The sequence below is a fragment of the Monodon monoceros genome, unplaced genomic scaffold (genome assembly GCF_005190385.1).
Source record: "Monodon monoceros isolate NGI ecotype Baffin Bay Population unplaced genomic scaffold, NGI_Narwhal_1 Super_Scaffold_11, whole genome shotgun sequence".
NCBI classification, from domain to species: Eukaryota; Metazoa; Chordata; class Mammalia; order Artiodactyla; family Monodontidae; genus Monodon; species Monodon monoceros.
In genome coordinates this window covers 68661799-68684313 of record NW_021703767.1, presented here as the reverse complement: position 1 = coordinate 68684313, position 22515 = coordinate 68661799, and the positions used below count along the sequence as shown (strand labels likewise).

Genomic DNA, 22515 nt, shown 5'->3' with positions numbered 1-22515 from the left:
ACCTAGACTTTCCGACCCATTGCAGCTGAGAATCCCCTTCACTTGGGTGCATAATCCTGCCTCTTTGCTGCTTCTCTCTTTCTGTAGCGTGGCTTGGGGCTGGGTTATTCCAGATCCCTGCTCTGCCCGCAGTAGCTTCACTCCCTCCTCTGGCCACAGCTCCGAGCTGCTAAGGCATGGATGGAGGTCGTTCTCTGGCCATCCTCTCTCCAGGGAAGCCTTAAAAGCTACTTTAAAGGTCTTTCTTTCCCTCTGAGGAGAGTTCTCTCCCCTGTTCTGTTTGTTTCAGGCAGCTAAGTGCTGGCTTCTGGGGGAGCCTGGAACAAAGATGCCTCCCTAGAGGCCTTCACCTGCCTTCTTATGTCCTCCACTTGCCTTTAACCTGCTGACAACACCTGTCATGTCAGGCTGTCTCACTCCCTGAAAGGGAGAAGGGGTTTCTGGGGCCTCCTGTGGTTGGTAGGGAGTGCTGTGCCTCGACCAGCCCCTGCCCCAGGAGGGCCACGGCGGGCTCTGGATGGAAAGTCACTTGCAGTTCTTTCGCCCGAGGATACTAGCCCTTTGTAAACATTGAGCTCACCTGTGATCTGCCTCTGTGAGGAGGGGCAGCAGGAGATCCTTGCAGTTTTTACGGTTGTTGTTGAGCTGGGTGGGAATAGGGGAACAGAAACTGAACAGGACTTGTGTGGTCTGGCAAGTAGGAAGGGGACAGGGTTTAGGGACTCTACTCTCCAAAGGGACATGTCACTGCTGTTTCTCAGAGTAGCTGGTTGGGCTGTTGACAAATGCATTTCTATAAAGGATGGCCATTTATCAAACCAGTGTTCAGCCTTCAGAGTTACTTGTCAGGCCGTAAGTGACTACCTAGAGGGAACAGCCAGGTGATTTTTAAAATGGGTCCTTCCAGGCTAAATGAAGTGAGTCTATGGATAGCTAAGAATTAAGCAAAATATTGGGCAGGTGTCACCCTGTTCTTCGTTTGGCTCCTGTGTGGGCTATGCTCCCCCAGGAAAGTGACAAGACCGGGAGGAAGGGCAGGAGCCACACCGTTACGGAGGCAGGTTCCGAATCGGTTCACAAGGCTCAGTAATCCCTCCTCAGTGAGTCAGGGGCCAGGCACCCAAGACTGGGCAGAAGGTGCAGCAGAAATGGAGCAAATTCTGCTTCCTTCGCGGGGCCTCTCAGAGCCCCAGAATTCCCCACCTCCTCTCTCCTTCCAGCTCCATGTTCATGTTGAGTTTCTACCTGACCTGTTTCCTGCTGCTGACCTTGGTGGTATTTGTGTCCGTGATCTACTCCTGCGTGAAGGTGAGTCCAGCTTATACCTGAACCCCAGTCGCCTTCTTCCCTCCCTTCCCAGCCCACTGATGGGGCCCCTCCCAGGGGCTGGAGAGTCACACCCGGGATCCAGGTGCCTGATGCTGGATCACAACTCTTGATTGGCATTCGCAGCAAGCCAGACTGCAGGGGGCATAGTTTGTCCGAGGAGCCTTATTTGTACTGGCTGTTTCAGTTAGCCTTTGCAAACCTCTGCAAGAAGATACTGTTGCTGTCTCTTCTGTCTGTCCCCTGGGTATCAGGTAGGCCAAAGGAAAGGCACGTAGCACAATGCCTGGCACAGAGCAGCGGTCAGTAAACATTTGCTGAAAGAATGAGTGTGAAAGGGATTGCTCTCGACACCCCTTCTCTGTTCCAGTGTGCCCTGGAAATGGCCCTGGAGGGAGGCCATAGAGATTATGGCTTTTGAGCTGCCCATCATATAGATGAGAGGGAGACCCAGAGTGGTTCATTGTTTCAGACAGGGCCACACAGCTAGTAGCATGGGCGTGAGACCCTGTTCTGTGTTCTTCTCCCACGCCACCTCTTAGGCGTGCTGTGTCGCCATCCAAGCTGTGTCCTTCAAGGGGACCTGACCACAGGTCATTAGGGTCTGTTGTAGAAATCACTCAGGTTCCTGTTTGCCTTGCCCACCAAGCCTCTTCCTCAGTTCCTTCGCCACTGGTTTAAGAATTCCCATGGGCCCTCCCTGGCAGTCCAGTGGTGGGAGTTTGCCTTCCAATGCCGGGCGGGGGCGCGGGGGCAGGGGCGTGGGATGGTGCAGGTTCGATCCCTTGTCCGGGAGCTGAGATCCCACGTGCCTCACGGCCAAAGAACCAAAACAAAAAAACAGAAGCAATATTGTAACAAAAATTCAATAAAGACTTAAAAAATGGTCCACATCAAAAAAAAAAAACAAAAAACAAAAGAATTCCCTGATGGGGCCAGCCTGGTTCCAGAAACCTCTCTGTCCCAGCAGAGACAAGCTCTTTCTAGCTTCTGCTGTAACCGTTTCTCTGCTCCTCCCTGACACTCACTTGGAGCCAAGCCCCTGGGGGGCCCAGGCCCTGCCAGCACTCCCTATACCCTCTGTGGTGGGCACCGTGTTCTCCTTCCTGGGGGATTGGACCTTTGTTGTCTCCCAAGTCCCCCTTCTCACTCCATCCTCCAAACAGAGTCCTTCATTAGGCTGTAAACTGCTTAATCACCTGATGGTCAAGATCTTGGTGGACTGATTGTCAGAACTGGAAGGACCTTAGAAGCATCTGGTGTGCTGCAGTGTGCCCCTGAGCAGGTGCAGAAGTGGATGCCCAGAGAGGGGCAGGACCGGCCGGGGTCACTCGGCAAGTTGAGCAGTGTGGTTAGCCAGTTCCTTCGCTGCATCGTAGGGGTTAATCCTGGCTACCTGCTTCTCCACCAGCTCCTTCCTCAAGGCTATGACCTCCCTCCTGCTCTGTGTTCAGTCTCTCTTGCCTTTTGGTCTTGACGTTGTCAGGCACCCCAGCCTGGTTTTCTCCCCAGTGGACAGTCCCACTTTCTTCCTCTCATGGCTGTAAAAGCACACCATACATTCACAAGAGCCAAAAGGTGGAAAAAACCCAGGTATCCATTAACAAAGGGGTCCCCAGCCCCCAGGCCTCGGACTTCCATGGCCTGTTAGGAACCAGGCCGCACAGCAGGAGGTGAGTGGCTGGTGAGACAGCGAAGCTTCATCTGTGGCTCCCCATGGCTCGCAGTACCGCCTGAACCCTCGCTTGCATTAGCTCCTGAACAATCCCCCCCCCAACCCTGTCCGTGGAAGAATTGTCTTCCACGAAACCGGTCCCTGGTGCCAAAAAGGTTGGGGACCGCTGCATTAACAGATGAATGAATAAACAAAAGTGCTATGTCTGTACAATGGAATATTGTTCTACCATAAAAAGGACTGAGATTCTGACACATGCTCCGACATGGATGAACCTTGAAGACATTACGCTAAGTGAAAGAAGCCAGACACAAAAGGGCATATATTGTATGATTCCAGTTGTATGAAATATCTATTCTAGACAAATTCATAGAGACAAAAAGTAGACTACAGGGTAGCCTGGGCGGGGGGAGGGGGAGTGGAGAGTTATTGCTTCTGGGGTACAGAGCTTCCGTTGGAGTGATGAGAGGGTTTTGGAAATAAATAGCAGTGATGGTTTCACAGCACTGTGCAAGTAATTCACGCCACTGAATTGTACACTTAAAAAATGGTTAAATTGGCACATTTTATGTTATATATATCTTACCACAGTAGAACAACCTAACAAAAAACATACCATAGCTAAAAGGCCCTCTTAAACATTCTTTGGCTGAACACTCAACAAGAATCTTAAGTTATAAACTGAGTCAAAGTCACTGTTTTGTTTGTTCATCTGAGGCACTTAATTAGGCTATTCAAATCAGAATCAAAGCTATCTGTTGTTTACAAGTTTTAAACTGGAGCCGAGCTTCTCTCTTTTCTGTTAGCTGCTTTGGTGAACCTGAGCTTCATGGACTGCATTTGCTTTGTGTTGCCTGACTTGCGAGTGTATCTGCTGGTGGGAGAAGAGAAGGAAGCAGAGGGGGAGGAGGTGGGGAGGGGAGGGGACGGGCCCCGCCTGCACTGGCCATTTTAAGTTAGTTCCTTGGTCTAGTGAATTCTTTTTGCCACTGTTAGAGATTATTTATAAAAGTCATTCCTGCCTCCTTGTGTTTTATAGAATCGACCTATTTTGTAATCAGTGTCACAGTCAATAATCTTGTTCTCAATTCCTTCATCCAGCCCAGTGATCTTTCTGACGGCTCTGAGGCCTCAGTTTCCCAAGGGGGGGGCCGGTGGATGGAACACTTCCCTCCCTGCCTCGACTCCATTCTGCCCACCTCCCCACACCCTTCCCACCAGAGGAGCCTGCTTCTTCCATCTTGCAGTTGTAGAGCTTCTGTAAGGAGTTTGTTTAGAAAAAAAAGTGCTCTGTGACTTACCAAGCCTGAAACCTGCTCATCTGGACCAAGAGTTGAAGAGACACTAATACCCATCTTGGGCTCCTAGCTGTGTGCTTCTCTCACAGCCTCTGAGAAGCCATTGTCTCAGCATTTATCCACTCTCTGGAAAGTAGACCCCGACCTGAGCAATTGTTTGTAGCATGAGCTCCTCTTCCAGTTAATAATCAGTCTTCTTTCCTCTTTGTGTTGTGGATTAACTGCATAGTGAGATGTGAAAGGGGTAAGTCTCCCTTTTGGCATCTCTGCAGCAGGGCGGCCTGGCCCCCCTTCCCCTGTCACACTGCCTGAGGCCGACTGACTGAAAGTTGATTGTATCACCTTTTCAGGTACTGCTGTGAAGCTGACTGGACTGGAATTTTCAGTGTCATTCTGTTTCTTCCTGTGAAAAGATTTGCCAGAACTCAGACATTTTTCATCTGATTTCCACAGTTTCTCAGAAATCATGGCTAGTGGCTTTCCGATGAGGTACAGCAGTTCCTAAATTACCCCTGCCTGCTATGGGCTCCGCAGATCCAAAGCCAAGCGGTTCTGTCAGACATGGTCTCTTTCTCTGTTTCATTTACTTTTCCAGTTCCCCAAAACAACTTGGACTTACTTTCTTAAATCATCCATATTTTATCCTTTTCGAAGAGAGAAACGTGAAGAAAGTGTGGTCTGAGTTAGTCAACATAGTTGTCTTAGCTGCCTGTCAGGGAGCAATCCCTGGGTCCTTTCTGCTTTTCTGAAATGTACTGCTCACCGAAGGCTCCGATTGTTTTTTCCATCTTGGGCCTGTATGATCTTTTCCTGACACAGCCTGGCCCAGGTCACACACACACACCTAGATTTCTCAGAGCATCAGCTGCCCTCTGGAGCCCCTCTGTCTCTGGGATGCCTTGTCCTAGGGATCATCCCCTGGGCGTGTCCTTCTGGTGAAGCTGTCTTAGAGGGCCGGTCTGAACATCTGCACACACCACTCCTTCCTTCCCTTGGCATCGGTGCTCATCTGGGCTCCAGAGCTGCTTTCATCAGAGAAAACCATGCTAAATCCCTTCTTGCCGTCACATGTGGTCCCCAAACTCAGAGAATCTCAGATTGGTAGGGGCCCGAACAGTGAGGCAGCCCAGACACCCTCCTGAGGCCGGAACCTCTTTGCATAACCCTGCAAGGGGTGGGCCAGCCTCTGCCGTGTCAGCTCCAGGGATGGCGAGCTCACTCATGTCTCCTGAGTACAGCCCCTTCCCTCCTTGGCCAGCTCTGACTGCTCTGTCAGTCCCCCTGTGGCTTCTGCCCCCTCATCCTGTGAGGCAGCTCAGGCCTGCCCCTGACAGTGCCAGCACTTCTGCTACCACCGCCCAAGTAGGTGGAAGAGAGTGGCTCCCTTCTGTCCCCGCACTTGACTGGGCCCCCTTTCTCTCCTGTGGCTCATTAGCACGTTCTCACTCAGAAGGCCAAACTGCTTTCCTGCAGTTTGGGGGTTGGATACAGACAGGCCCAGAAGGAGCACTCAGCTACAGGGCCGCACGTGTGTGCGTGTGCGTGTGCGTGTGCGTGTGTGTGTGTGTGTGTGTGTGTGTGTGTGTGTGTGTGTGTATGTTTAAATCTCTTTCATCTTCTAGGCTGCTGGCTCCCTCTTGGCTTGTCTCCCACTGACCTCCTGGACCTGATTGTCTGACCTCCTGGAAACTGACCAGGGCTTCCTCTAGGCCCTTGTCTGCTCTGTGCAGTCACCTAAAAGCCTCCTCTCCTCTCCCCGAAGCCTGAAGCTAGCCAAGTCCCGTCTTGCCGGCTCTCCTTCCTACCACGCCCTCCTGACTCCCTTCCACAGCTTCTAAAACAGGGCCCTACTCCTCAACCAGTACCTCTCACCTCCCAGCTGGCTTCTGTCTTGTGACGACTCCAGAATCCCCACACTCCGCTTTCCAGAGGCTCGGGGTCACACTTTGTCCACTTGAAGAGGATGTGTTGCTGTCAGGCACGTTCGTTTGGGGGTGGAGAAGGCTTCATTTTCAGGAAGGAGATCTTAGATTCCTCCCATGGCTTTTAAGTCAAGCCATCTTGGGTCCAGAGCCCAGCCATGCCACCTTGACTAGCGTTTCCCAAACCTTTAGGTGGCTTTTATTATATCCACTTTGCAGGTGAGGAAAATGAGGCTCCAAGCAGTTAGACGGCTTTCCCTAGGTCCCGGAGCTAAGAAGTGGTATAGCTGGGGTTTAAACCCAGATTGTTCTTGACTCCAGAGCCCACAGTCCTTCCCCTCCAGGACACTGCCTTTGTTAATATGTCCAGTTGACCGCTGAAAGGCCAGGTGATAAGAGCAGTCAGTAGTCAGCGTCTACTATGGGTCAGCATCTTCCTGTCTTGTTCTGAAGTTTTCATATCTTTAAAAATATTTTTCTGAAGTAGGAGCCACTGCTTCATTTATTAACTCCTTGTCAGAAAGTCTGTTTTCTTACATTATTTTGCTGTCAGATTTCCTCACCTTATTTCATTCCTGCAATACCCTGGTCCCACGTGACAGACAGGGAGCCAGGACCCCAGGGAGGTCATTGATTTGCCTGGAGACTTCCTGAGAGGCCAGGATCAAAACTGTCCCTCACCCCAGTCATGGTTTATTAATTGTGTCGCCATTTCCATTTTTCAAGTTGAATTGATTTGAATTAATCATATTGGGGTTGGAACTTTTTCTTTTAATTGATTCTTTTTCTGAGCTCTGATGGTGAACAGGCACTGAGCAATTGGTTTGCACAGACACAATTATCCTTCCAGAAAAATGCTCTCCAGGATCTGTATGCAGCTGTAGAGCAGCCCGGCGAGGAGATTCTACTCCAGGTGAAGAATTTTATTGTCCACACCGGGGTTAGTAAAGGTGGGATTTGGGGTCAACATACAGGTGAACTTTTTGTTACAGGAGATGAGATACTCTATAAACCAGTGCCAGGGCAGGATGTCAGATCTTCTGGAGACTTCAAAAAGGCAGCAATTCCTGGGTTCCTGCTGAGACTTTAAGTCAACAGCAGGTCTTTTGAAAGGGTGACAAGGGAAAATGGCTTGTAAAAAGGCAATGCATTGAGGTAATCACTCATTAGATGTTAGAGCTGTAGCAGCGGTCCCCAGCCTTTTTGGCACCAGGGACTGGTTTCGTGGAAGACAGTTTTTCCACGGACAGGATGGGGGTGGGGGGTGGGGCTGGCTCAGGCGGTAATGCGAGCGATGGGGAGCCGCAGATAAAGCTTCACTCGCTGGCCCGCCGCTCACCTCCTGCTGTGCAGCCCGGTTTCTAACAGGCCGGGGGGTTGGGGACCCCTGAGCTATAGTATTCCAGGTTGGATTTTGTTTAATAGCCTGCAGTTCTTCTCTGGGTGGCCCCTGTGGGGCTCCTGGTCCCAGGTTTACCAGGAAGCCTGTGTGCATATACTGTTCCTCAACCACCTTCTATAAAGGCTTTACCATCTTCTAATAAGTTTTGTCTAAACCAAGTCATTACACTGGCGATGAAAGAAGCCGTTCAATTGATGGATAGGGTGATCAGGACTGAAATGGTTTAAGCAACACGGGGGATGGGGGGATGAAATGGCAAAATTTTAAGCAGGCAAAGATTAGAAGCCATCTGTCATACCATTTCAGAGTAAGATCCTCATGCTAGTGCCAAAACACTTTCCACAGCTGTGAAACCAAAAATTCCTTTACTGAGAAACAAGGACTTTTGTTCTTATTGACAACATAGCTCTTTAAAATGCAAATATTAAGTAAATTTTCTATCGAATTTAACAGTTTTCAAAGCGCTTTCAAATGCATCATTTCATAACCACCCTGGAAAATCTACCACCCTGGAAAGTAGATATTCCCTGTTTACCAATAAGGAAACTCAGAGCCCTTGATGACTTCCCCAGGATCACACAGTAAGAAGCTGAGCAGGATTTTTTTTAATAAGTGCTTTATTGAGATATAATTCACATACCATAAAATTCACCTTTATAAAGGTTATAAAATTATAGTTCAGTAGTTTTTACTATATTCATAAAGTTCTGCAACTATCACCACTAATTCCAGAGCATTGTCGTCATCCCCAGAAGAAGCCCCGTACCTTTTAGCAGTCGCTCCTCATCCCCTGTTCCCTGTTCCCACAGCTCCTAGCAACCTCATATCTACTTCCTGTTTCTATGAATGTGCCTGTTCTGGACATTTTGTATAAATGGAATCATACACTATGTGGCCTTTTGAGATTGGCTTCTTTCACTTAGCATATTTCAAGGTTCGTTCATGATGTACTATCTATCTGACAGCGCGTTATTCCTTTTTATGGCCAAGTAATGTTCCATCGTGTAGATATACCACATTTTGTTTATTCCTTCATCAGTTGATGGATATTTGGGTAGTTTCCACTTTCAGGCTGTTATTAATAATGCTGCTATGTACATTTGTATACAAGGTTTTGTATGGACTTATGTTCAGTTCTCTTGGGTATGTACCTAAGAGTATAATTGTTGGGTCATATTTTGAGGAACTGAAAAGCTGTTTCTCAAAGTAGCTGCCCTATTTTACATTCCCACCAGCAGTGTACAAGGGTTCCAATTTCTCTACATCCTCACTAGCACCTGTTATTATCTGACTTTTTGATTATAGCCATCCTGGTGGATGCGAAGTGTTTGCTTTTGTTTTTGGTTTGCATTTCCCTGATGACTATTGATGTCAAATATCTTTTCATGTGCTTGTTGTCCATTTGTGTAGATTCTTTGGAGAGATGTCTATTCATAGTATTTGTGGGCTTTTTTGTTTTGTTTTGGTTTTGGCCACGCCTCGTGGCCTGTGTGATCTCAGTTCCCTGACCGGGCCATGGCAGTGAAAGCCTGGAATCCTAACCACTAGGCCACCAGGGAACTCCCTGTTTGTCCATTTTTTAATTGGGTTGTTTGTCTTTTCTTGTTGAGTTGTAAGAGTTCTGTGTGTATATTCTGGTTATAAGACCCTTATTAGATATATGGTTTACAACAATTTTCTCCCATTCTGTGGGTTGTCTTTTCATTTTCCTTTTCATAATCATTTTTAATTTATGGTAAAATATACATAATATAAATTATTTTAAGTATTTTTAAGTTTACAGTAGAGTGGCATTAAGTACATTCATATTGTCATGCAACCATCACCACTATCCATCTCCAGGACTTTTTTATCTTTCCAAACTGAAACTTTATACTCATTAAATAATAACTTCCCATTCTGCCCTCTTCCCTGGCAACCACCATTCTGCTTTCTGTCTCTATGAATTTGACTGCTCTGGGTACCTCAAAAAAGTGGAATCATATAATATTTGTCCTTTTGTGACTGGCTTTTTTCATAATGTCTTCAAGGTGCCATTCATGCTGTAGCATGTTTCAGAATTTCATTCCTTTTCAAGGCTGAATAGTATTCCGTTGTGTATGTATACCACATTTTGTTTACCCACTCATCCATAGCTGGACACTAGAGTTGCTTTAACCTTTTGGCTATTGAAAATAATGCTGCTATAAACATGAGTGTGCCAATATCTGTATAAGCCCCTGCTTTCTATTCTTTTGGGTATATACTCAGAAATGGAATTGCTGGATCATATGATAATTCTGTGTTTAATTTTTTAAGGAATCGTCATACTGTTTTCTACAGCAGCTATGTCATTTTACATAACTACCAGCAACAAACAAAGGTCCCAATTTCTCCACATCCTCACCAACACCTTTTTTACTTTCTTGATGGTGTTATTTGAAGGAAAAATTTTCAAAAAAATTTTTTTTTTTTGGCTGTGTTGGGTCTTCGTTTCTGTGCGAGGGCTTTCTCTAGTTGTGGCGAGCGGGGGCCACTCTTCATCGCGGTGCGTGGGCCTCTCACTATCGCGGCCTTTCTTGTTGCAGAGCACAGGCTCCCGACGCGCAGGCTCAGTAGTTGTGGCTCACAGGCCTAGTTGCTCCGCGGCATGTGGGATCTTCCCAGACCAGGGCTCGAACCCGTGTCCCCTGCATTGGCAGGCAGATTCTCAACCACTGCGCCACCAGGGAAGCCCAAATTTTCAAAATTTTGATGAAGTCCAACTTATCTGTTTTTTCCTTTTTGCTTGTGCTTTTGGTGTCATATCTAAGAAACCATTGCCTAATCCAGTCACAAAGATTTACTTATGTATTTTCTTTTAAGACTTTTATAGTTTTAGCTCCTACATTTAGGTTTCTGATCCATTTCAAGTTAATTTTTGTATATGGTGTGAGGTAAGCTCCAAATTCATTCTTTTGCATGTGGAGATACAGTTGTCTTAGCGCCATTTGTTGAAAAGACTATTCTTTCCCCATTCAGTTTTCTTGGCTACCTTGTCAAAATCAATCAGTCATAAAGGTAAGGGTTTATTTCTGGACTCTCACTCTATTCCATTGATCTCTATGTCTATTAAAGCAATATTTTAATCCAAGCTTATGTTCTCCAAATCACACATGTCTTTTCTTCTGCCATGTTAGAGGGTTCAGTCAGAGTGCCTCCTTTATTACCCCAGAAGGAAGTGTTTTTTCAGAAGAATGCCACAGACTTGATGATCCATGAACACATCTGAGAGGCACCCCTGCTGGGGACATGGAGGTCCAAGGTCTTCACCACTCAGCCTAGAGCCTGAATGGCTTGCAGGCCTCTGCCACTGCTGCATTCCTTCTCTGTGGTCCCTTCTTTCCCTCTGCTGAATAGGAAGTGGCCTTGTTGGAAGGGTGGAGGAGGATTTGGGGTGGAAAGATATACTGCTTCCCTACATGCATGCCCAACCCAAAGCCCAAGACTGAGGGGGTAAGCAGGGCACTTTCTTGGTGTCAAGAAGTATGAAGGGTCTGAGATTTGGTTTTACCCTAATTACAAGCTAATAAATTAGCTTGTTGCTCTTTCATAGATACTGGCAGACGTCACGAGACCCCTGGGTCAGAGACAAGAGACTTTATTACTCACAGCATAGCAAACAGCACAAGCATCAGCATATTTGTGTTGGTTTCCCAAAGGCCCATGAGGGCAACCTGATGGGCCCGTGTAGACGCCCTGCATGTAGTGAGTTTGGGTCACAGCTGAGGAACACTGGACCAAGGGCCCGGCACTCGCTGGCCTTAAACATTGTATCACACAAGCCAGTCCTCTCCACACTGGGAACGAGCAGTCACACCGTGGTCCCACTGTGTCCCCTTGCCTACTTAGCTGTCTGTGTGACCAGCTACAGAAACGCTCTGTATCAGAGGGTGGATAGCCCTTGCAGTCTGGCACGCTCAGCCAGAATGTGCAGGTGTGCTCAGGGGTCACACAGGAAAAGCCACGCCTAGAACCCGGGCCTCCAGGCTCTGGTGAGTGCTTTTTCCACCACCTTCGTCTGCCCTTAGGGGTTTCCAGAGGCCGCATGGCATGCTTGCAGATCAGCCTTACCAGGAGGCATTAAGGTAGGTAGGATGGGGGAAGCACAAATCCACTACGTCACTTTTCTGGGGTCTGTCAACTTCTTTTTTAGTCTAGGTTGCTTGGGAGATGAAGGGCACATGGGGGCCAAGGCCAAGTATATCAGATTTGGTAGACCCAATCATTTAATTACCAAAACCGCAGCGGGTCTTGAGTGGACATACAGTTTGCCTAGCTGAAGGAAATACAGGGAGGATTAGGCGAGGGAAATGGCAGCTCCATGGGCATCCTGCTGAAGAAAAGCTCACTTAATTCACACGACTGGGGCCCCGCTGTCCGCTTACACGCTGCTCTGCCCCCTTCTCACGTGCCCATCCCTTTCCTCCAGACCCCAGGTTCTCTCCAAGCCCTCAGACCCACAGCTCCCTACTTCTTCCCTGAAGCCTTCTGACCCTCCCTGGAAACGTTCTGGGCACCTCCATGTCTCCTTCACTCCCACCTGTTGCCCCTCCCTGATTGTAACTCCAAGCGGCCCAGCATTCACACAGCGGGTACATGTGCTTCTTTCTCTGCTTCCCCGTTGGGGTGAAGGTAGCATCTTTCCTTTCGTCCTACCTCTCTTACCTGTGAGCTCCCCAGGTGGACCCCCTTCTGGCCAGCTGCAGAATCTGTGCTGTGGTTGGCCTGGAAGCGGGGGTGCAACGGTGCAAGGCTGGAGGCTCGCCCACAGGGAGGGGGTCAGGAAAGCCCCTGTGGTTCTGTTGGCGAGAGACAAAGGCGGGGAGGGCGTCCACCGAGCTCCTCTGTGGTGGTGTGCGGAGTCCACTGAATTCTGTTCCGTGTCTGTCCTCCCTCTGCCCCTGACAGCTCTTCCCGGCCCCGCTGCAGAGGCTCTCCAGGAAGATCGTGCGGTCCAAGATGAACAGCACCCTGGTGGGCGTGTTCACCATCACCCTGGTGTTCCTGTCGGCTTTTGTCAACATGGTGGGTGGCTCCACCTCCCCAGCACTTCCTCAGCCCATTGGGTGAAACCCAGTGGAGCCCTGTACCTCACAAGCATGGGCTGGGAGGAGACTTTCCCCCAGGCCCTGGCATTCTCCCCCCTGGAAGTTCTTATTTGGGTCTCACCTTGGGTCTGGGATCAGATTTAGCTCCTAAAGCCTCTTACGCAGCCTTATGTCCTCACTCTCGAGGCTGGAGGAGCCAGAGAGACTCAGGGAAGTATGCCCCAAGGGAGGTTTACAAGCCCTGCCCTGGGTAGCTGGGCAAATCTTGCCCGTTCCTCGGCCTCTTCCAGGCTCCTCTCCTGTCCCGGCCAGTGTCAGGCTGCACCTGAGGCGAGGCAGGATGGGCACCTGCTGCCTGTGGAGATGAGCTACCCTGGCCTGGTCCCCACAGGCTGACCCTCTCCTCCCCCACCAGTTCACGTGCAACTCCAAGGACCTGATTGTCTGCCTGGCGGACGAACACAACATCAGTGCCAGCCAGGTCAGCGCGTGCCACGTGGTGGAGTCAGCCGGCAACTACAGCCTGGGTGACGAGCGGGGCTTCTGCGGCAGCCCCTGGCCCAGCTGCAACTTCCCCGAGGTACTGGGCAGGGAGGGACTGGACACGGATGGGGACCTGCCACCCCAGCCCTCTCTGCCCTTGGCTACTCTGATGGACAGTCAGGGGCCCTCTGCCATTACAGAGACCTCCTTCCCCCTCAGTCTCTCTCACTCTTTGTGCCAGACACCAGTGAACAAGGCCGACCTCCTCAGTATAGCAGTAACAACAATAATAGCATAGCTATTGTTTATATGGTATTTACCATGTGCCAGACACTGTGCTAAGGGCTTCACATTTACTCATTTAATCCTCACAGCAACCCTATGACAAAGATACTATTTTATACAGATGACATTGAGGCACAGAGAGGTTAAGTAACTTGCCTAAGGTCACGCAGCTAGTAAGTGGCAGAGCCAGAGCTCCCACCCAGGTCACCTAGCTTCAGAATTCTTGCTCTTAACCTGAAGGCAGAGCTGTTTCTCAACCCTCAGCCTCAGCAGCATTCCTGATATGGCCTCAGGAGGACCTGTCTGACCCCTCTGCCGTGGGTCAGAGAGCAGAGCGGAGCAAAGGGAGCCCAATCCCAAGCCAGTACTACCGCCAAGTTCACCCATTCAAAGTATAATTCAGTAGCTTTTAGTATATTCACACACTTGGGCAGCCATCATCATAATCTAATCTTAGAACATTTTCGTCACCCCAAAAAGAAATCATGTACCTACAGGTTATTGGGTTTGAAAAATGGCGAGAACCTTTCGAGAGCAGCGTGCATTAAGCGCCTACGGTATGCGAGCTGCTTCGTTCACCCTGCCATGCTTCCTCAGGGAGCCGTTTTGCAGCGAGCAGCAGGGCCAGGCTTCCAGCCCAGGGTATTTGCTCCAAGCATTGGGTGATTCCCACAACCCGGCTCCCTGACGGGGCTCACATGAAACCTGTAAGATGATGACGGTTTTTGCCCTTTTCTGGGGAGAAAGCCCGTGCTTTCCATCCAATTCCCAAAGGGCCCATGACTCATAACAAGGGTTCAGAACCGCAGTGAGGGCCCTGTGGGCTGTCACAGTGCTGGCCTCCCTCCCCCGCCCCAGGGAATGGACCTGATCCTACTCCCCTGTACACATGGGCAAGGGAAACTCAGTGAGGGGTAGGGCTCACCCTCACCGGTGCTCACCTAGACCAGTTGTCCCTGGGCCCCCGCCAAGCCCTCCCTCTGCCCAGGCAGCCATGCTCCAGCACCCGCCCTCTGCTCCCCACCTCTCTTCCTTCTCACATCTGGCCGACAGCCCACAGGAGCTGCTGCCTGAGGGCTGTTTGCTGAGAAGCAGAGGCTGGTTTTGGTCTTGGCACATGCCCCTTGGTGGTTGCTCCGTGGGAGAATGGGGGAACAAAGCAGTGGTGTCAGGGCCTGTTCTGGTTCCTCGTTTGTGGCAGATGGTTGGCTGGTCACCGACTTCAGCTCTCACCAGCCCGATCAATTTCAGGCCCTCAGATCCCAGGCCCTACCAGCTACAGACCCCTCGGGCTGACCCCATCCCACAAGTGTTGTTCTTTTTCAGCAACTCCTCACAGACCCTGAGGTGGACCTCAGTATTAAGCCTTGGCCTCCTGGATGTCTGGGCCCAGGGTCTGAATAGGAATCCAGGCTGGCGCTTGGGTTCCCCTCCCCATCCCGCAAGGACAGGACTATTATCCTTAGCGCTGATGTATCGGGTTGTGCCTTCCCTACTCCTTCCTCTGCCCCTTTCCTGCTGGTGACTTGAGGCTGGTCCCTCCCCCTCCCAACCGCCAGGGGCCTCTGCCGTCCCTCTCTGGGTTCCTGAAGGCCTAGGCAGAAGGGACTGCCCCACTGCCAGCCACCAAATTGGGCCCCCAGCCCAAGGCGGAGGCAGCGAACAATGAGTCGCTCTGCCTGATGCAGAAATAACAATGCTAAAGCTAAAAGAGAAAAATAATAGTTGCTGACCTGACTAGGACTAGTGTCAGGGGACAACAGAGCAGAAGTCGACCTCTGAGATCACCTGGTTTGGCCCCTTGGTTGTCTGAGAAAGAAACTGAGGTTCAGAGACCAGGATTTCCCCAAAGTACGGGGAAGAGCACAGTCCCTCATCTGAAGCCTTTTGGGTCAGATATGTCTTGGACTTGGGAATTTTTCAGGCTTAAAAAGGTTACCTCACACCCCAGTGCAGTATGGGCAGCACCTGATAATGAAACACAGAAATATTTCTGCAGCAAAATGTATGAATAGTCACAGGAAGCAGGACAAAGGTGATAATTCGCATCACATCAGTAGGTCAGTTTGGCCACCAAATAAGGTCAGTTCAGATGTTGCCACCACATGTTATGTTGCAGATCAGGGGCCGAGGCCTGCGGTCCCACAGTAATGGAGGGCACCATGCACTGTGCCAGGGGCTTCCTATTGTGTAATCATCACAGTAAGCCCACGAGATAGAAGGTATTGCATATGGGGAAACTGAGGCTTAGGTTGAATAAATGGCTTAAGTCACACAAACAGTCCATAATGAATCAGGGCTGAAACTCAAGTCTGCCTGAGCCTGGAGCCCTGCTCTAACCATTGGGCAACACCACTGGTAGTGGTCCTCCTCAGCCTGGAGCCCCACCTCCTGGTTCCTACCCAGGGCCACTCACACCACAGTACCAGTTTGCATCAGCAGAAGCATCCCCAGACCCCCGGTTTCACCTGAGGACAGCTCAAGACTGGAGGGATGCTGGGGGACGGGGCCGGGGGAGGGCGGGGCCCGGGGCGCTGAAGCCGCTACCTTCTCTCCACAGTACTTCACCTACAGCGTGCTGCTCAGCCTGCTGGCCTGCTCCGTGTTCCTGCAGATCAGCTGCATCGGGAAGCTGGTGCTCATGCTGGCCATCGAGCTCATCTACGTGCTTGTCGTTGAGGTGCCCGGTGTCACGCTCTTTGACAATGCCGACCTACTGGTCACAGCCAACGCCATGTAGGTGGCACCCGCCTCGCGCTCTGCACGGGGTCTGGGGCATTGCAGAGAGGCAGGAAGAGCGGGAGGCTGGGTTCCTGGGCTGCAGGGGGCTTGCCAGGGGAGTGTTCTGTTGCTCCCAGCTCTGACCACCGGGGCAAAGCAACACAGTGTCTTGTTTCTTTCCCTCCGTCCCTCCCCCAGTGGTGAGGGTGGCCTCAGAGCTACTAGGTCCCCTGTCCCTCTGCCTCCAGCCTCCTACTCAGTTCTGACCTCAGGCTTCAGTGAATTGTTCCTCTGTCCAGGGCAGCCTTTGATGACCTATTTTCACCTAACTGCCCTTGCGCCTCAGGCCCAGAGGGGTCAAGGTCCAACAGAGCTGGAAAGCAAGGTGTGTGCAAGCAAAGGAACAACCTTTGCTGTTCGTAGGCACTTGTCCTGCCTCGAACCAGACAGTTGGACATACGTTATCCCTTTCATCCTCATAGCGACTCAGCAAAGTAGGCAGGGCCACCCTGGACGGTTGGGTAGTTTGTGCACTGCTCAAAGGCTCCTGGCTGTGATGGTGAGCAGTTAAATCCTACAGCCCAGAGGTGACAAGTATGGGGGTTGTGCCCCAGGCTATCTAGCTGGCAGTCAGCCTGGTCATATAGTGACAGATGTCAGATTTCCAGGGGAGGTAGCTCCGTGAGGGGAAAGAGCTCTGATTTTGGGTCAAATTGAGTTTGAATCTCAGCCTCAGACACACATTTGGCTATTTTTCCTGAACCTCATTATTTTTTCCCAGTAAACTGGGAATAATAATACCTACAGTAGTAAGATGTATGTAAAGTGCCTGATATGTAGTACCTTTTTCTTCCCATTACCATCCCACACACACACACATACATCAGGAAGAGCAAAACACGTGAGTGACAGGTCTGTGTCCCCTGAGAAAATGCAGTGAACTGTACTTTCTCTGAGTTAGAGGAAGGGATCCATTCATCCATCTATCCATTCACTGAAAAATATTTATTGAGGGCCTACCCTGTTCCAGGCACTGAGCTTGGCAGTGAAGGTACAGTCATGGATAAAATAAGCAATAACTCCAGGGTCGGAAATGTTACCTTCTTGTGCAGAGTATCGCCTGAGAAAAGGAAGATGTTGTGAAGGATCTAAGTCAGATACAAGGAAGAACTTCTCCACAGCTGTGCAGGGCTGTGGGCAGATGACAGGGAGACGCTGTAGCACCATGAGCGGTGCAGGCTGCAGTCCCTTGGGGACAGGAGAGGGAGGAGGTCGACCCTTCTCCCTGTGGATCAGGGCGGGAGCTGGGAACTTTGCCTCCTCTTTCTCTCCTGCCCCGCCTCTCCCCTCTTCCTGTTGAAGCAGCCACAGAGAATGGAGGTCCTTTCTGGGTTGGGAGACCCTGGTGTGGCTCTAGGGCAGCACTGTCCACTAGATAAATCATGCAAGCCACAGATGTAATTTAAAATTTTCTAGTAGCTATATTAAAAAGGCAAAACAAGCAATTTTAATAATGTATTTATTTAACCAATATATTCAGAATATTATTTTCATATATAGTCAGTTTAAAATTATTAATGGAATATTTGACATTTTTCCACACTAATTCTTCAAAACCTAGTATCTATTTTACACTTACAGGACATTTTAACCTGTACTAGCCGCATTTTAAGCTCAGTAGCCACATGTAGCTAGTGGCTACCATACTGGACAGTGCAGCTGTAGTGTTTCTCCTCCTCCGGGTGGCAGCGACTGGCTGGGGTGGGACAGGGGACAGGCTTCTGCCTAGGTGGATGTGCTGGGAGGGCCCCAGGGTCCCAGGTAAGGGCTGGGTGATTTGTGGTCATGGTGACCAGATGCTAATTGGGGCTGGCCTTTCTGCAAGCCTCCCATCCTGAAAGTGACCTTGGATTGGGAAGAGGCGTGCTGGGGGTGGGTGGCAAAGGAGCAGCAGTGGTGGGGGCAGAAGTAGGAGGCGTGGGGAAGCAGAGCTGGGTGTCGAGGGGCACAGCAGGGGGTGGGGGGCAGCAGAGCAGGCATGGAGGCTACCGATGCAGGGAGCAGCCCTGAACAGCCCTCCCCAACTCCTGTTCACAGAGACTTCAACAACAACGGGACCTCCCAGTGGTGAGTTGAAGCTGTTTCTCCGAGTTCCCTGATACAACCCCTGCCTGCCCTTGGCACTGAGCAGCCAGAGGCCACCAGCGGTACCCAGGTGGGAGGGGGCCTTGGTGGCAAGGTGGGTGATGAAGGAGCAGGCCCTCCCCTCCCTAGGTACCAAGGGGGCCTCACTGGGTAGGTGCCCTTTTATGATCTCCCTACCACCCGAAGATGATTTATAGACTCAGTGACCAAGGTCATCAGGATCCACACGTCATTCCACAGGCCTCAAGCTCTCCCCAGGGGCATGCATGAGGTCCTGGGCGCAGGACAACAGGCGCCCCTTCTGCCACCAGGGGAGAGGAGCAGAGGAGAGGCCTGCAGGGTGTGTAGGTTAGGCCCTGCCTCGGGGCTGCTCCTGGGCAGGGAGTCTACACAGCCTTCAAGGTTTGGGCTCTCTGCTGGGACAGGAGCAGGGTCGGGGACAGCTGTTTTTATTGGGAGGATTAATAATGTTAACAGAAATATAGTCAGACAGTAACAGCTACCAGTTTTGGATTTTCTACTGTTTGTCAGACACTGTACAAGGAGTTTGCATACAGTGTCTGTAATTCTTGCCACAATCTTGAAATATGGGTGTTATCCCATTTTACAGATTAGGAAACTAAGGTTCAGAGAAGTTAAGAGGACTTGCCCAAGGTTGCCCAAAGATGGTCAGTATGGCCTGCCTGGCTCCCCTGTTACAACCCCTGTCTTGTCAACTGAGAAAGACCTGAGATGTACATGCTGCCTTTTACAAGGGCCTCGTTCATCCCCTGATGTAACCAGAGGGAAGCGCCCCAGTGATGGGGGAGAGGGAGCCATCAGGAGAAGAGTGCTGGCTGCTGAGCTGCAGGCTGAGCCGGGGCTGAGCAGGGGCTGCCCACTGAGAAGGCTTCCTGGAGGAGGCAGACCTCAGGCAGTTAGAGAAGGAGGGTGAGGATAGGGGGGCTGGATTGGGAGGCAGAAACAAAGGCCTGAGGGGCCTCAGAGCCCGGCATGAAGTGCCAGGACATCTACCTCCCGCCTGCAGCCCTGAGCACGCGACCAAGGTGGCGCTGAAGGTGGTGACGCCCATCATCATCTCCGTCTTTGTGCTGGCCCTGTACCTGCACGCCCAGCAGGTGGAGTCCACTGCCCGCCTCGACTTCCTCTGGAAACTGCAGGTGGGTGGCCCCGGGCTTGGGGGTCGGGGGTGGGGTTGGGTGGGGCGGGACCCCCAGGCCTCATGGCACTTTGTGAGTGAGCAGTTCATCCGCTGGGCTGGGCTGGGCCTGGGTTCTGCACTGACAAGGCGTCCTGCTCAGCAGCTGACCGGTGTCCCGCGTCCCAGCGAGTCTGCTCCCTGCTCTCTGGGGCCAAGAGGCAAAACCCTGGAGCTCCAGACAAACCCACCCTTGACAGTACCTGGTACCGGGACTCTGATGGGCCTGGGAGAGAGGCTCTTCAGTCACAAAGACAGTGGGCATCCAGATGCCGGGACAGAGGGGAGGGAGGCATGGACAGGCCCAGTTTGTGGCAGAGGCAGCAAGGAGTCAGGAGGGCAGGGGGAAAACAGTGGCAGGAGGAGAGGAGAGAAGTAGGGGGAGTGCAGTCCTGGGGCCGCGGAGGCCTTAGTGCAGGAGTTGGTGCCAGAGGCTTCTGAACAGGGCTCGATGTGACCTAAACTGGGCTTGAAGACCCCTCCAGGGGAAGATGGCTGGAAGGGGCATCAAAGATCGTCGACAGGAAGTCCAGCCAGGTGGCTGTGCCCTGGCCTTGATGAGAGGTGGCTCAGGCAGGGGCAGAGGTGCTGGGTGCCCCGGTGGGGCTGGAACCCAGCCAGCACTCTGCCCTCCAGGCTCTGTGCCCTGCGCCGTGATTGTGTCCACCTGCGGGAGGGGTGCTGCTGAGCCATGCACAGGGTACTCCAGGTGCTACAGCAGCAGCCCCTATGGCCCCTTCCGACCTGCTGGACCACCTCAAAAGATGCAGGAGGGGGCACCCAAGGGCCCATGAGAAAGCCTGGTCTTGCCTTTTATATATATATATATATATATATATATATATATATATGTTTAGTTTATTTTATTTATTTTTGGCTGTGTTGGGTCTCCGTTGCTGTGCCCGGGCTTTCTCTATTTGCGGCGAGCGCGGGCCACTCTTCGTTACGGTGCGCAAGCTTCTCATTGTGGTGGCTTCTCTTGTTGCGGAGCACGGGCTCTGGGTATGGGGGCTTCAGTAGTTGCGGCACACGGGCTCAGTAGTTGTGGCTCGCGGGCTCTAGAGCGCAGGCTCAGTAGTTGTGGCACACAGGCTTAGTTGCTCCGTGGCATGTGGGATCTTGCCGGACCAGGGCTCGAACCCATGTACCCTGCATTGGCAGGTGGATTCTTAACCACTGCGCCACCAGGGAAGCCCCAAGAGAAAGCCTGGTCTTAGATGGGAGTGAAGGTGGGGTTCAGACCTGTTATTCTAGCCCAGCCGCCTGCAAGGCCTAGCTTAGCCCGGCTTTTTTTGCCTCCCCTGGCCTGGCCCCTGTGTGCAGACCAGTTCTTCAGCTCATCTGCAACTCGCTTAGGCCTCCTCCATCCTCTGCTTCCTAGTAACGTTGAGATTAAAGTCTTCGGCCCGGGGCAGGAGGCCCTGGATTTTCACAGGATGCTGAGTGAAGACGGGGGCATCTGGCTGCCCCTGCTATTGGGTGTCTCTGGTGGGGATGCCCTGAGGCTGGGGGAGCATGTTTTCCATGCGGAATGCCCTGGGTTGGGAGGGGCCTCGGGGTTACCCAGTGTGATGCTGCACCTCCTCTTCTCAGAGAGCAGCCTCCCAGCCTCCTCCCGACTTGCTCATGCCTCTCTTCTTGGGGAAGCTCCCAGGAGGTCCCCAGGTCTCTCCTGGGGGCTGACCAGGCTTTGTGGGGTCCAGGGCCAACGCCCCTCCACTCCTCTGCTCACACCCCCGCCTCCCCCCAGGAGCCCCCAGGGAGCCCCTCCCAAGGTGGTTGCTGTTGGGTGACCCTGTTGTGTTACAAAGGCCCCGAGAAGGGGGCGGAGGCCAGGGAGGGTGAGCCTGCCACTCCGCATCTTTGTGACCAGCTGCCCCTTGACCCGCATCTCGGGGCCTTGTCCAGCTCCTGAGGGCACAGGGTCAAACCGAGGCCGCCTGCCTGCTGAGCAGAGTAGCCTGGAGCTTCCCCGGAGCCCCTACCTCTGGCTCCCCGGTGCCCAGACAATAGCAGCTTTCTCGTAGCCCCGGAAGACCTGGAGGAGCCACGAGGCGGGGTGCCTGTCTCTCCCAGAGAGCTGAAGCCTTCCAGCTTTCAGCCAGGGTGAACCTCCCTGAACCAAAACAGCCAGGGAAAAAGGGGTGTGTTGTGGACAAGACTTCCTCCAGTCCCCTTGGTCTGAGGCCCCAACATCTGCCCAAAGCACTCCCGTTGCCTCCTGCGTCCCCGGCTGCAGCCTGCCCCCATCCATCCCCCCACCGACCCCAGCTGTGCTGAGGGTTTGGGGAGGTTTGGAGACCCAGTCGATGTCAGGCACTTGTATTGTTAGTGTTTCTCTCCACATGTGGCTGCAGAAGCAGCTCATTTCCACTCTTTATCTTTCCTCCCTGACTTCCTACCCCATACCCATGCACCCCCCCATTTTTACCTTCTTTTATAGAAGTTTTAAAAAATAACTTTAAACTTACAGAATAGTTAAAAGAACAGTATAAAGAACTCCACCAGTCCCTTCATCAGATTCCCCAGCCATTTGTCTACATTTGCTCCGTCACCCCCCCCTCTTTTCTGAAACGATGCCCCATCAACCCCCTAAATTCTCCAGTGTCTATCTCCCAAAAGCAGGGACACTCTCTGCATTATCCCTGTGCGAACTCCCAGCCAGGAAATCAACACCGTCCACCCACAATGCCATCCCACCCACAGAGCTGTTCACGTTGTGTCAACTGTCCCAATTCTGGCCCTGGATCCCATCTGGTGTACCCTATGCATTTAGTTGTCATGTCTCCTGTCTTTCTTCTCCTCTCATGTTTGCCAGTCTTAAAGAGGTCCTTACTCTGTGACCCTCAGTCTAGAGCCCTTGATGTTTCCCATGTCCAGACTCAGGCCATGCCTTCTTGGAGGAAAACCGTGGAAATGACACTGTGCACTTCTCAGAGCATCACCCTGGGGACTCCTCTATGGTGGTCTGTCCCACCCGTGGTGACATTT

General features: G+C 51.6%; 1 protein-coding gene across 3 annotated transcripts in view; it reads left to right on the top strand.

Moving 5' to 3' along the window:
• The window catches only part of ADCY5 (adenylate cyclase 5), a 155839-nt gene that overhangs the window by 123007 nt on the left and 10317 nt on the right, over nt 1–22515 (top strand). For 2 of the 3 annotated variants that reach the window (XR_003792385.1, XM_029214842.1), the window contains exons 12-17: nt 1221–1308; nt 12553–12669; nt 13084–13272; nt 16021–16196; nt 18279–18308; nt 19354–19486. Coding sequence is in view for 2 of the 3 variants with exons in the window: in XM_029214842.1 (XP_029070675.1) it covers nt 1221–1308; nt 12553–12669; nt 13084–13272; nt 16021–16196; nt 18279–18308; nt 19354–19486 (733 nt within the window). In the remaining variant the exon portion in view is untranslated. The remainder of the gene's footprint in view (nt 1–1220; nt 1309–12552; nt 12670–13083; nt 13273–16020; nt 16197–18278; nt 18309–19353; nt 19487–22515) is intronic. The other variant, XM_029214843.1, reaches the window with a different exon arrangement.